Here is a 15,251-nt window from a genome sequence, read left to right as displayed (position 1 = left end):
AAATGCCCCCAAAGGGCTTAGCACCCCTTCACACGACCCAAAGCCTACATGTCAAGATGGGTCCCAAAGACCTATATCATACTTATATACTGGATTTTTCGGATACCTTCTTGCATCCTTGAGTATCAGAAACCTTAATAGCATACCTAGGGTAGAGCATAAAAATTGAAAACTATTCACATGTTCTAGCAAATTCATAAACAACTTTTAGATAAAAATCATGAAGAATAAGTTCTTTTCCCTTATAGACATATCATTTCAAGAATAGGCGATCAAAGCTTAATTCAAATGAATCATGCTCAAGGCATAGATGTTTAAAATAGAGCATCAAGCTTATAACAAGCAAATCATGCTCAAAGATAAGGTCCCATGGTACATTTAACCAAATTCCATGGACACTGACATACACTTTTGCAATTTCTTCTCAAATGTATGATACCAACATCCAAACTGCAGCAAAAATCTTGTTAAAGTGAAGGTTGAGCTAAACTCCTCTTCCACCTTCCAATCATCTCTCGTCCCTGTCACAATATACTTCAATCATATTGAGAATTCAGCAACTTCAGAACATGGATAATGTTGCATTTTTCAAAATTAAGTTACGACGGTCCATTTTCAGTAGTTTACTTTTGAGTTCAACATGTGGGATGAGGATTTGAACGTTGATCCTTTTGTTTTGGAAAGCATATAATGCCTTAACTAGTTGTTGTGTTATGTTCTGCTCGACAATTGCATGTTTTTGTTGAGGTAAGAAGATGATATTTGCATCTAGAAGATAATAGACTCAGTTCACTAAATTCTAAATACACGTAGGAATAAAAAAGAGAAAATATGGGAGGCGAATGAGCAGCACGTATTATAATCTTTTGGATGAGCATTTTGTTGTACTGGGGGTAGCCCTTTAACGACGTGTTCAAGGAGAGGGAAGGCGACGGTAAGTGATGTAGTAGGACTAGGATAAAATAAAGGATTTGACCAAGATACCCTATTTTATCCTAATCCTACTACATCGGTAAGCTTTTGGCATTTTATTTGGAACTCATATTTTAAATGATCTTGGAGAGAACAAATCTCCCTTTGTGATTGCTATAAATCACTGATAAATCGATCATACGATAGAAATTTCTGTAAGGTACTGAAAAAGTTACTATGTTTACCTTGCGAGGTGGGATGGCGAGTTCATTATCCTTGATCAGTACAGCCTTAAAGCCCAATGGATGTAGTACGTCCTCATAACTATCAATAAACACTGTAATCATGAGCCAAGTTTATGAAAGGACGAGAAGTATAAGAAAAGTAATCTTTTTTTGAGGGGGGGAAAAAGACAATATCATTCCAAAGGAATCGTGCATGAATGACAGAAGGGAAGATAAGATACTCTCCTAATAAAAAAGAAAATGAGGATTACGAAAACATGCTTCGAGTAAAATTGACTCAAAATGAGTAACAGAACAAAAATGTAGAACGTGCCAAGTTCATGCAACACAGCTCAACATACTGAAGAAGTTCCTATAAAATCCTTGGAAGACATCCTATTGCTCTCCAACAAAATCTTCCGAATTCTAGTTGTTAACAAATTAGACCACAAAATTGAACCACTGAGCTTCTTTAACGAGTAGTCCATCGAGTAAAAATCATAAGTACACAGCAATATATATGGATACTCTAAAGTCCAAAAAGAATTATCCATATACTCTTAAGGCCACAAAATAGTGGGTTTACGCAGATTCTCTTCCCTAATTGTAAATAGATCTAGAGGATACAACAACAATGAACAAAAAAAATCAAGCAGGTATTTGAAAATGTCCTCATGATTGTATTTTCCAAAATCAAGGCTTGAGAAAAATGATTAAACGTGCTATCTAATGCTTTCTAATACTTCAACAAATGTGCTTCTAATAAAAATAATATAAATAAATAAACAATAACAAAACTCAAGGTTTAAGTAGTATTACTTCGCGAAAAAAATAGTTATTTCCAAATGAGATGGCTATTCTTTATTTACACTGTTGCAATTGAATTTTGGCAATGCAAAAAAAAAAAAAAAAAAAGAAGCGAAAAAGTAAAAAACATCATTCCACTTATTTTCTATAGCATTGTGAAGTTTCCAAATCATTTTACTTACTTATAGTGATGTTTAGAGTCCTCCTAGGATTAGAACTCTTTGGTTGAAAATATAACATCTTTAACTAGTTGAGCTATACTTAGGTACCTCTACTAATTATCAGACTTGTTTTTCTTGAGTTTATATCAAAATAAAAGTCTAAGGTAAAACTAAAGATCCATTTAAACATTTTTACAATGTTAAACCAAGGCCTTCCCCAATCCTACCTCTGTCATCTTTGACCACACAAATCATGTAATTGTAGCTCCATCCCATAAATTGTGAATTATTCCTCTCTTTGAAAGAACCAACCCAAGACTCGATAGTGAGTGGAGAGATAAGTACAACTCCCTTTCACGAAATGGCTTCAGTAAGCCCCTCCCTTCAAAACGAAATCTCTCATATATAGCCATCGAGTAAATAACTTTGACAGATGCCCTAAGTTTGAAAAATGGTAAATGAGCATACTGTTAGGAATAGAACAGACCGAGCCAAAGGCAATCTACCGCGAATGAGAAAAGGAGATTTCTCCATTTGTCCAACTTTCCTTTAAACTATTCCACCATCTCGAGTCCCAAAAGGGGCAGAAACCAAGATAAGGAAACAGCAATCCTTTTCACCTAATGATTTTGTTAAATCACCTATTGCCCTGAAAGTTTAAGTTGATGGGCGAAGGTAAATTTAATATTATATCAACACTCTAGAACTCCTCTCACTTATGGACTTGAAATGTGTAGAAGACCCAAAAAGTGGAAATCAATATTAATTGGGGAGAAAATAAGTCATTGTAGGGAGTTTCAACACAAGACCTCCTAGGCCTCCTACTCTAATTCCATGTTGAATCATCGACTAACCAAAAAGCTTAAGCTGATGGGTGAAGGTAAATTTGATGTTATATGATCATATCAACACTCTAACACTCACCACAAACCAACTTAAGACCTTTCTTCAGAGAAAATATATCACGCATTTCAATATTATCCCCATGGACAAGGACGTTTTTTTGGCCAACTACAACTAGCTACTAAAAGTTTTTAGTGATTATTAAAAGATGGTACAAAACAAGTAAAGATAAGGAATCTAATCCCTAGTATTTATGACCATTGATTTCTCTAAGGAGTTACAACTTACAATTTTTATAGGGAAAAGAAAAAGGGTAAAAAGTTTATCTAGATAAATATTTAAACTGAAAGGAACAATGAAACAAGTAGGAAAAAATTCAAACTGAAGGTTGAGAATCACTCTGAAACTGAAACTCTGTAAGGTGGTCCACCAACATGGTCATCGATCTGCCAGCCAAAAAATTGTGTTTGAAACATGAAATAATGGAGAGAATGGTAAAAAGATTACGCAGCACAAGATCAATCAATGACTTTACTTTTAAAAACAAGATAAAATGTGTTGATATTTTACAGTTTTTGTTAAAGAAACTTATTTTGTTTATAGAGAAATTACAAGGAAGCCAAAGAAAAAGAATTACTGAAGAATATAGAGATAAAAGTGCCCTAAAAAATTAAATCACATAAAAAAAATCTATTAATGGAGGAAAACTGCTAATGAAATAGAAGGTGAAATTCTGCATTCTAGGCTTGTTAAAATGATAAAACTTATAGGTAAAGAATATAGAGTAACATGTCTCAAGTAAAGATGATTACTGGAAACATTAGTGTTATAAGCTCTCCATTTGGTTTTAATAGCCTCTGAATCTGTTGTCCCCAAGCTTGTCTCATGACAGGTTCAAGTGCAGAAAAAAACCTGCATGGTTTCCAATAGCGGTCATGTTGGAATCTTCTAATAGGAAATAATTTTTTCATAAACCAACTTACGTATAATCAAAAATCAGATCAAACAATTCCATAGGTCTCCAACTGAAAAAATCTTCCTTTAAGAAGGTAAAGTATCTCCTATTTGGTGAAGAGGAAGATAGCTGCAGCTCATTAAAGAAAAATAGAAATCAAATATAACAGCGAGTCTTAACTGTGCAGCTCATTTCATAGTATATGCAGAACAAGTGTGTGATCTACAAAATTTTACATGGCATTCAAGAGAAGAAATGTTTGATGCATAAAATTCTACATTTCTATATCGTGTTTCACGTAGATAGTCAAAGGAGATCATTTAGGGGATAAAGCTCTAAGAAGAGTGCAAAGCTATCTCAACAGTTGATAATATGTGCTCATTCAATTTAACTTTAGAAATTTGTTATGTATCCCTGCATGCATAACATACTTTACTATATTACTAGTATCAGAATTTTTTTCCATAAAAGATGGTGTAGTTAAAAGAAATAAGTAGGTTTGAAACTAATTCCAAAAGTAGGTGGCAATAACCCTATTCTTTGAGCTGGTAAAAATAACCCTGTACTTGTAGATAGTTTTACCCGCTACGATAATTTGTCTTTTCCCCCTTTTTTTAACACTATTTGATTTCTAATTAAAAAAGAAGATTTTAATATTGTATTTTTTTAGAATAAATTATTCCAGAAATTTACCCCTGATAATTCATAAGTTGTATAATATTTGTTAGTTTTGTGTCATAATTATTATGGGCCCTTTATTTATTAGTCCTTTATTATAATTTACCATTTCCTAAACTAGAGCTCCAATATACTTGAATGAAATAATGCAATTCTCTCATGTTCCGTTAGTTTCATGATGTCAGGGTAAAAAGAACTAAATCCAAGCCCCTAAAATGTTCTTCCGTCTGTTTCACATTAATAGTACATTCTTTTGGCCTCATGCTAACTAGGGCTCACTTTTTTTAATTTTGCCCACTTATAAGTTAGAAAATGCAAGGGCGATGGGCACTACAGCCCCTGTGTCTTCCATACCAAGGCAACTACGACCACTCTAAAAAGTCAAACCATCAAGCCTTGTTAAACCGAACGTTTATAAGCCTACACTGAAACCATGTGCATGGAGACAAACTATCTTTTAAATTGAATTAGAGATTTATGAAGATAGATGACTCAGATATATTTATTTGTACATGAGGCTCGGGGGAATGATCGAAGACAAAGAAGTTAGCAGAACCTACCTGGAAAGTTACTAACTAAATCTGAACATATATACTATATTTAAATATGATAAAAGTTCGAATAAAATAAACCTTGGATAATTAATAGAACAAATAAGAAGGATATCCGCTAAGGTTCCAACAACTACATTCACAAATAAATTTCTTATGAAAATTCCCAAAACAGCCTACAACTTCTTTTCCAATATTTTGGCTCCGTAAAGAAGAAAAGTGCAGAAATATAATACTTATACCTCTCTTGCCTTTTGTATGGCATTGTCTGATATGTCCAATCCGACAACATAGCGTTCAGAGCATGCCATTCGCACAACATCATAGCCCTGTCATATTTACAAATTTTGATGTTTTCAATGAAAAGAAAATCGTAAAACTCTAGCTAACTACTACATGCAAAGGGAACCCAGCCATAATCTTCAGGATAGATTTGAATATAAAAGAAGACGATGAAACTATAGGAGGTGAACAATTAAACTTCCCATGTTATGAAATCTCTCATAAATATATTCCTCACTTCCTCTGTTAATCTTTTTTAAAAAAAAAAAAAACGGAAACAACGCTTTTCATTCATGAAATGAAAAGAGACTAATGCTCGAATTATAGATAGGCAAATAAGCAAGGATGCTAGAAGATGTTGGGACGCACCCAGATATCTCAACTAGGTTGACACACCCATAACGGCCTCATTACATCTCAATAAAAAAAAGCTACTAAAAAAAAGGAAATACAAGATGACATAATGTCTTAACAGTACAGCAATAAGAACAAAACTAGCTATAAAACATTTCAAAGAGAAACCTTAAAATGTTTCAATGCCTCACTTCAGCTTCTACTTCACAACATCTCTACATTTTTTTATCTTGATTCTTGGTCGGAATTCTTAAATGTAATGTAAAGCGAAGTTTATTGGTTTTTTGCCTTTTGGTCAATGCTGTTTTCTGGCTTGATTTTCATACTTCTATCTTTATAGATGAAAACTTTTATTTTATATGGTAAAAATAGCTATAAATTTATAGATACACCAAATGACGTACACTTCCACATCCAGGCACAAGTACACGACCATTTGGAAGAGCTCCTGTTGCACAGAGATGGCTAATCACAGGCGTTGGTTGTCCTAAATCCCATGGTGTTAGACCTTGCTCCCAGCATATCTCCCAACCACCTAATTAGTAAGCCTTCACAGCATGAGAACACTAGATGACATATTATTGTAACAATGGACAATATAGGAAACGCAAACGTCAAAGCATGGAAAAGAGTCCCCTTCAAAATCAGGCATGCTACATTTGCATGAACCAAACTATGAAATTTAAATTTGGCATAACTGTCTATAAGTTATATGTTAGGTCTCCAATTGTGAATACGTATATTAGAAAGGATAAAAAGGGAAGTGATAGTGGGCCAAGCTGTTAGTGGGCTGGAGGTTATTTTGAATTACGTTTTGGGTTTACGTCTGTGTGTGGCAGGTGCCTATTAGTACGTTTGTCTATTATGTTACAGTTCATGCTTTGCATTTTGGAATGGAATAATAGTTCTTAGGGAGAGATTGATGATGACGCTCTTGAATCAGCCGGTTGGTTTTAATCGTTGCTATTTTGATTAATATTATCACAAGTGAGACCTAGAGTTTTTACAAGTGGCATTAAAGCGAAATCAAATCAGATGACACATATACAGAAAGAAGAATGATTGGAAGCATCCGAGTCGGAAATAGGGGAGATAAAAAGGAGATTCAAAGACTATCAGTTTTAAAAAAGAGTACGGAATCAATGATGACAGAGATGAAGGAGGTACAGGAAATGCTAAAAAATGCTGGTCACTGAGTTAATCGGAGAGCCTACGAAAGAAGGGGATGGGTCAGGCATTTTCGGAGGTGACCGTAGGGAAAAGAAAATTTATCCTAAGCAGTTGAATGTTATACCGTCCAAGCACCTTAGCAACAATGGACATTAGTCACCATAGCACTGGTCTTCCTAGAAAACCTCTAGATCTCACTCATCTTGTATTTTTCTAGTATTAGTTTCACGTTAACAAAATGATTAAAGAATAAAACCAATTTTAATGTTTTTGTGGTCCAAAAAAGATCTTTTCAATGTTCATCAAGACAGCTTTATTAAAGACAAGGAGCGAGCAACCAAAATGATGAGGACCAACTAGGCAGCCACTAATTTACTTGAATATAAAGAATATTTTCACATTAGACCAGCAACTCCTGATTACCGTATAAAGCGTCCAGAAACTAATGAAATCAGGTTATAGCATACACCAAAATAGATGTCAAGTGTTAGTCGCATCCATCAAAATTATACCTAAAATCTATATTTTTATAAAAAATAAAATGTATCGAATAATTAATTGACTGGTTAAGCTATTCAAAATAGTTCTAAAGTGAAGCAGATATTATCAACCTCAAACAATCCATCGAATTTCAGACCTATATATGCATCTCTTCCTGAAATGCTACCAAAATCACCAAAATTTTGTTCTCAAATTATGTGTCATCCTGGAGCATACATTATCGATCCCAAAAAACAGTAATATATCAGTTGAACAGAGCTTCAAGGCCAAAACATCACGGAACAGATATATATAGAATGCGGAATCATATGAAATTTGGTGTTACCATTATGGTCTTTGTGCATAACTTGTTGAAACTCATCGAGGCGCGATTGATGATTGGATTCGGAAGCGTTATGTTCTGTAGATTGTTGGTTCATCCTCAATTTCATTGTCAAAGTTCGATGGGTTTGCAAGGGAGCAGCTCCAAGTCTTGAAGACAATTTTCTAGTGCAAAGGATCATATTTGGTAGCTAATTTGTCTTTTAGAAATTTATGTCAAATTTTTTTTAAAGTAACGGAAATTCATTTCATACAAGCAGACAATTGTCAAATATATAGCGAAAAGAAAAAAGAATATAAGATTCGTCATATGGATGATCTAAAAATTAGGTAAAAATGTAAAATGACCCGATTTTTGAAAAAAATGCCAAATGACCATTTGCTGACGTCAAATTCGAACGAAATTACCAAAATATACTCTTGTGCACCTGGAAAAGTCGTCTCGCTCTCTCTTCTTTTTTCACTCACAAATCACTATAACTCTCACTCTAGCTCGTCTTGCTCTCTCTTCTTTTTTTCACTCACAAATCACTGTGTCTCTCGCTCTAGTTCATCTTGCTCTTGCTTGTCTCACTCTCTCTTCGTTTCATCACTCACAAAATCACTCTTCTCTCTTGTCTCTTGCTCACCAGAGTTGGTCGCATCGAAGCTTCTCTCATGGACTCGTCGTGTCGGAGAAGAAGAAGAAGACGTATAGAGGAGAAGAAGCTGAAGAAGAAAAAGGCGATGTGCAGAGGAAGATTTCTCGCATCGGAGAAGAAAAGGAAAAAGAAAAAAGAAGGGCAATAACATAACTTCACGTGGTCATGACATCAACAAAAGGGCGTTGACATTTCTTTTCCAAAAACTAGGTCAGTTGCCATTTTGGACCTTTAAAATTGGTCTTTTGAGCAATTAATCCAAGACTATATTTCTTTGGGAATTTTATTAAGATAGTTTGTTATATTTGTTATTTTCTTGGTGAGTTTCCATATATATGGCATGTGGCTATTTATATACCTATTCTTCGTTAATGAACGTTAAGCAAGATTAATTTATGCTTAGGTTGTTAATATAGTATCAAACATTTTTTTCCCTCTCTCTTAGCGTTCACGCGATGCGTTTCTCTTGCGTCTTGATGAATCTGGGTATTCCTTCATCCACGGTTGTTCAACCTCTCGTTCAATCGGTCATTGATCAGTATTCCAATTCATATTTCTTGCATCCTTCAGATAGTACAAATCCAGTCCTTGTATCAAATCTCTTGACATAATCAAATTACAATTCTTGGAGCAATGCAATGATCCTCGATCACACCATCAAGAACAAGTTAGAGTTTGTTGATGGAACTCTAACCAAACCAACTGGTGATTCACTCAAATCATGCATTATTTGCAATAGTGTCTGAAGGAAATCACAAACAGGAATCTCCATGAGCAGCGGAAGTGAATCGTTCCAAATTCCAATCCAAATGAACATAACAATCACAGTCTTAAACAGAAACAAACAGATTATGCATCAATATAAATTACATCATGTTATAAGATATTCAAGGGATAGAGTATGCGTACCTTTGAAGAACCATTCTTCAAGTATCCCTCGATCAATCTACAATGCGTGCACAGCAACACTCGAATGCAACGAATAGCACACAGCACGTACACGAACAGCTAACAGCTCCTCGAACCCAATCGAGTCTAACTCGATTCACGAACTGAGTTAGAACACCAACACAAGTGTTACCTTGGTATTCTCGGTGTGAGAATCCAGGTGTTATGGGCTCTGTATGATCTTGACTTGAGAAAGAAAGTAGGTATGCAATCGAGAAGACGATCGAGTAAGTAGGAGATGAAACACTGTCTATCGCATAGACAATGTACTCGATCATTTAGTAAATGAAGCCTATCGCATAGACTTTTCTACCCGATCGTGTAGCAACGATCAACTGAGTAACTATCGTATAGTCAACTCTAAGCGATCGTGTAGACTCTGTAATGCTATCGCTTAGTAAAACTCCTTTTACTTGATAGCTTATTCCCGTGAGAATTTTTCCTAAATGGAACAACTCTAATTTTGGAAAAAAAATTTCATTTTATCTCACGGTTACTATAAAACTTCCAATAACCTCTCACTCAATTGGTTATTAGAGAAAAATAATTAATTATCATATAATTAATATATTACAAATAAATATGATAACCAACTTATCATATTATATTTATAACCTATAGTTTTAATATGTCATCATATGAAACATATAAACCATAGTTCTTTTTCTATTTTATGGTACTTAATATAAATCATATTTATATTAATTCCTCAATTAATGTATCTCATACATCACACCAATTATATCACATATAATTAAATTTCCTTTTGTTAATTTGAACACTTCAAACTAACCCAAAATCTTATTCTCAACTTGAATCCATTGAGCTACCTAAGGGACCTTATGGAACTGTAGTTTGAAGCTCCAACCGTACGTGAATAACTGACTAAACTCTTTAATCATGAGATCCACCATCCATTAACTGCCGGGCACTCCACTAAAGACCAACAGTTTCTCTCTTCTCACTACAGATATATTTTATTGTCCATATAACCAATCAACACTGTGATAACCCTTCATAAATCGCTCGTAGGTACAACTGGGCCAATTTATCGTTTTGCCCTATAGTTACATCTAACTCCTTAAGTACCACTGATTCCTCTAATGAACAATAAGTAATAGTCCTACTATGACTGAGTCCTTTCTTCCAAAGAGAAGACGTGGCCATGATGTTCAAGACCTGGAATCAACTCTTAAAAGAGTAATTTATCTACTTACCCCTGCTTCGAGGAATGAGTGAATTCTGTCTTGTGTAACTGAGTTCCCAGCTCTCCAATCAGACAAATCCCTAAAAAGGTGGGCTTGTTGAGTTGAAAATCTGGCCACTCTCACCCATACTAATGAAAGGACCGCCCTTATAGACAGAAGTTCTCAAAACACTCAGGATTAAGGTCATGTCACCTATGGTTGTTTTAGCTGAATGTAAGTCTTAATTATTAACGGCGTTATATAAAGAGACGAATCATCTCATGGTCTGGTCTTATACAAACTCTTTGTATAGGACACCCCCGCTCGCATGTCTTCACATGAATGGTCAGGATCAGACCATTTATAGCACTTTACAACACTTGTAAATATCTACAAAAAGGGTCATATCCGTAGTGTCACTAGGATAAGGTATCCCTCATTTATCCTTATACTATAAACCATTTAGGTTATTACTTAAGGCATGATCCACTTGTATGTCTCACATACATGCTTAAGTTTACAGGAAATAACCATGGATCTTAGTGTTGGGGTTAATGCCCTAAAGTCTTGTGTCCTGTAGTTTGTAAACAATTTGTATGAACGCTTGTGTTGTTAATATATGATATTTACTTCACATCTTGTAACTTTGCTCAGTTACTTGTTTTATTGCTTTACCACAAACCAATAAACATAAAATCCCTGGTTATCTATATGTGACTCAAGCATGTATGTGGTGACATACAAGTGGACCATGTCTTGAGTGATAACCAAAATGGTCTGTAGTATATGGATATAGGAGTGAAACCTTATCCTGGTAACGCTACGGATGCGGCCCACTTTGTGGAATGGTCACAAGTGTTGTGACTTGTCATAGATGGTCTGATCTTGATCATTCGTGTTGGGGACATACGAGCGGGGGCGTCCTATACAAAGAGTTTGTATAAGACCTGACCATGAAGTGTTAACATCTCATTATATAATATTGTTCATGACAGAGACTTCACTTCACTAGGCTGACCATAGGTAACATGACCTCAATCTTGAGTGAGTTGGGAACTCCTGCCATTGAGGGTAGTTCTTTGATTTATATGGGTGCGAGTGGCCAGTTCGTCGATTCAAAACTACCATTTTGGGGATTTGTCTAATTCAGGAGCTGGAATTCACTCCTTCCCCCAGGTAGAGGTAAGTAGATAAATAGTTTCTTTAAGGGCTGATTCCAGGGATTGAACGATGTGGCACCACACACCTTCTCTTGGCCAGAGAGGTGTTCACACATAGTTGGACTATGTTGTATTGTTCATTAGAGGAATCAGTGGTACTTAAGCAGTGAGATGTAACTATAGGGGCAAAACGGTAATTTGGCCTAGCTGTATTTACGAGCATCTATGAAGGATCATCATACTCATGATTGGTTATATTCGATGGACATAGAAATATATCTGTGGTAAGAAGAGTGTAGCTGTTGGTCTTTAGTGGAATGCTTGAATGTTAACGGATGGTGGATCTCGTGGTTAAAGAGTTTAGTCAGCTATTCACGGATCATTGGAGTTTCGAGCCACAGGTCCATTAGGTCCACTGGGTAGCTTGGATAAAGTCGAGAACTAGTATTTGGGGTAATTTGAAATGTTCAAATTGACAAGAGGAAGTTCGATTATATATGATATAATTGGACTTGTTAATTATATATGATATAATTGGCTAAATGTATGAGATACATTATTTTGGAGGAAATTAGATATAAATATGATTTATATCAAGTAGAGGAGAAAATACTATAGTAGATATGTGATATCAAACTATATGATAAAAATATAATATGATTATATTAATTAATTAATTAATTAATTGGTTAATTATATGATAATTAAGCCAATTTTCACGTTTGAACGTGGGTTAGTGGAAATGCATCGGTTATTGTAACCGATGAGTTAAAATGAAAAATGTTTTCATTTTGAATGGTCCATCGTTCAAACACCTGAAGAGAAAAAGAGAGCACGCTGGTGATACTAAACGATCGCTTAAGCTTTACGAGAGACTATACGATAGCTACTCTCTGCCTAAACGATCGTTCACCTCGCGCCTAAACGATCGCACACTTTCGCCTACACAATCGCATGGCTTCTCTAAATGATTGTATAGTGTATCGATTTTACTAAACGATTGTATACCTTTTCCTAAACGATCGTTTAGTAAATCCTACACGATCATGTAACTCCTCCTAAACGATAAGCATTTCTTCTATGCGATAACGTTTTCTTCCCTCCCACTTGCTTATCGCCTACACGATTTATGTTTCCTCCTTCCTCTACCATAGTCACCAAAGACCACCCTTTGGGTTTTCACTCTGAGAATACTCGGGGATCTTTAGTGGTGGTTTCATCCCTGTTGCGGTCGTGAGTTCGCGGTTGTTCTTACTGCTGCAGTCGACGCTTCCGTTGGGCGTTGGTAAATCGCGTGGAGGTTTTCCGCTGTGTTGGAGTTTCGAATTGTGAAGAATGTCTTCAACTGGTATGGAACTCTTTCACTTATTATTTATCTTGTTCTTAGAATGCCGTTAATTAAGTTTTGTTTGCATAATTGTTCGTATGAATGTATAATGTGTATTTCGGTCAAGGTAAGATCGGAGCGATCCGAACACGCTCATGAAACTCTTAGATATGAGATCTTTCAATTGGTATCAGAGCCAGATTTTGATACTTCGATTTCATATGTTGCAACGAAATGAGATTTACATTCATGGTGGGTGCATTTCTACACTGATTTAATGGTTAAATTTGCTGTGGATATGCCAGATTAATGGATGTTTACGGGATGATTAGCCTCGGTTTGATTTAGATCCTTTTACATTTATGATTGTTTGTAAAGGCCCCTGTATTTTTGGGCATTAATGATCGTTATCGAGTCTGTATTCAAAGTTTGTTTGAAGTTGAGTCGTTCGTCGAAGAAGCAGATCTGTGCAAGCGTTGCATAAGAGTGGTACGCGATTTGGGCAAGTGTTATGGTTCTTCGAAGAAGGAGGCAATCTAGGGTTGATTTTATCGTGCATAAGATGTTCTACGTGATCGCTGTTGAGATTGCTAGAGTATGTCATCTTAGGGGTGTGATGACATGCATTAATGCATGTCATCTTAGGTGATTTTGGGGGTGTGATTCCAGGACATCACATGATTTATTTCAAAAAAAACTTTTTCACTAGGGTGAAATGATTTTTATCCTTGCATATTTTTGACATTATTATTTTTTTTTTACCTTGCACTGATCCAAGTGCCTCGCCTTCATTTTGGCTTGCCTTCACGTGTGTAATGTGGACATCCAATTACGAACAAGGCGCTCTTTCTCAGACTAAACTCATATCTACTTGGTAGCGTAGTTGCGGTCATTTATTTATGCGTTGATCCTGGTGACGTATTTTCATTTTGGCTTGCCCCCACATGTGTCATGCGGACATCCAACTACGGGTAAGTGCCCTTCACAACTTAACTCTTATCAACATGGGTTTCCCCATTGCGTTGATAGTGGAGTTGTTATTCTCAAAATTTTCCTACTTTTTTTTGAGCTATAGAGCTAAAAATAGCAAGGTCGAAAATAAATATCTTACCCCCAAATTTAAAATGCGGCAATGTCCTCATTTCTAATAGATTGAAAGAAGTCATGCGATGTTCTTAGGAAGATACGTAAAGAGTCAGTTTGAAAGAAAGCTAGGAGACCACGAATTTCTAGAAATATTTCATGAGGTGACTGTCCAAAAATTAAGTAGACTCTAGTATATACGAAAAAATAAAAGCATGTGTTTCATCATTGAAATTATAATTGGCAAAGAGAAAGCATGCGGCGACTTACTAAATTTATCCATATTAAATGATTGTGGTAATCAAAGAGGATGCGGTGATAAAACTTTCAAAATTAAAATGCGATGCAATAGTGCAAAATTTGGAATAAAGTCAATGAAGAATACAACCCCCAAATTTGCGCTGTCGCCCGCATTGTTTGTTGATGCTCCTACTTTGCGGCGATCTTCTTTCTTTAGATTGCGGTGATGGAATAAAGTAGTTGCGTCTTTGTGTAGCGCCTCCACAATCGTGTACCTTAATCATTTGCAAGAAAAACATTGAGAGGGTCAAGTATTACAAAAAAAAACAAAGTTAACAAAATGGCTTACCGCAATCGCTTAGCACGATTGCCATTTTTTTTAGATAAAGAAGTAAATATGCGATAATAGATAATAGCAAGATGATGAAAGTTCATAAAGTATTGATGTAGGAAAAAGGATATTCAAAAGGATTGTGTCCCTGATGAGGTTGAGTCATATAGTAACTGAAGGATTGCTTATTTCAAGCTGGTCTTTTCACGTCCATGGTGGTTTTTTCTTCTTTTCTTTGTCCTCTAGAATCTTGACTGCCTTAATCTGGAGCTTTTTCCCGTTAATGTTCATCACAATCTGCCCCTTGCGCACATCAATTTGAGCGTGACGGTCGAAAGGAATGGTTGTCCCAATATGATGGGCGCATCTTCGTTCGCTTTATAATCTAAAATGAGGAAGTCTGCTGGCAAGATGAATTTATCAATTGAGATTGTAGCATTTTTCAACTTTCCTTCAGGATGTATTCAGGATCTGTCCGCAAGTAGAAGAGTCTCTGTCATGGGCTTGAGTGTGCCAATATTCAATCGTTTGAAAATTGATAGCGACATTATGTTTATACTCGCCCCAAGATCACA

General features: G+C 35.6%; 1 protein-coding gene across 4 annotated transcripts; it reads right to left on the bottom strand.

The window, feature by feature from the left end:
* Positions 1-205: 205 nt before the first annotated feature.
* Positions 206-8,010, bottom strand: LOC120074471 (putative thiol methyltransferase 2). Of its 4 annotated transcripts, none has more exons than XR_016528540.1 (8): positions 7,764-8,000; positions 6,172-6,302; positions 5,374-5,460; positions 3,931-4,031; positions 3,760-3,859; positions 3,330-3,393; positions 1,158-1,236; positions 206-534 (listed from the first exon to the last, which is right to left on the bottom strand). XR_016528540.1 is itself a non-coding variant. In XM_039027607.2 (8 exons), the coding sequence occupies exons 1-8, from the start codon at positions 7,939-7,941 to the stop codon at positions 468-470; spliced, it is 777 nt and encodes a 258-aa protein (XP_038883535.1). In that variant the 5' UTR covers positions 7,942-8,010; the 3' UTR covers positions 206-467. The 4 variants fall into 4 exon arrangements, 2 of the variants coding, with proteins under 2 accessions (XP_038883535.1, XP_038883534.2); XR_016528539.1 differs by having other exon boundaries at positions 206-521; XM_039027607.2 differs by having other exon boundaries at positions 206-521; positions 3,347-3,393; positions 7,764-8,010.
* Positions 8,011-15,251: the final 7,241 nt, after the last annotated feature.

This window comes from Benincasa hispida, chromosome 3, assembly GCF_027475165.1.
Source record: "Benincasa hispida cultivar pf3 chromosome 3, pf3_genome.v1.1, whole genome shotgun sequence".
In the NCBI taxonomy this organism is placed as follows: Eukaryota; Viridiplantae; Streptophyta; class Magnoliopsida; order Cucurbitales; family Cucurbitaceae; genus Benincasa; species Benincasa hispida.
Note: the sequence above shows the minus strand (reverse complement) of the source record. Positions and strands in the feature narration are given on the sequence as shown.

Excerpts from the sequence above, each read along its gene's own strand:
- LOC120074471 (XM_039027606.2), bottom strand. The coding sequence starts at position 7,941 with ATGATCCTTTGCACTAGAAAATTGTCTTCAAGACTTGGAGCTGCTCCC. Across the intron at positions 5,461-6,171 it reads TTGTGCCTGGATGTGGAAGT|GGCTATGATGTTGTGCGAAT; the intron begins GTACGTCATTTG and ends TAAATATGACAG. Across the intron at positions 3,860-3,930 it reads GATCTGATTTTTGATTATAC|GTTTTTTTCTGCACTTGAAC; the intron begins GTAAGTTGGTTT and ends GAAACCATGCAG.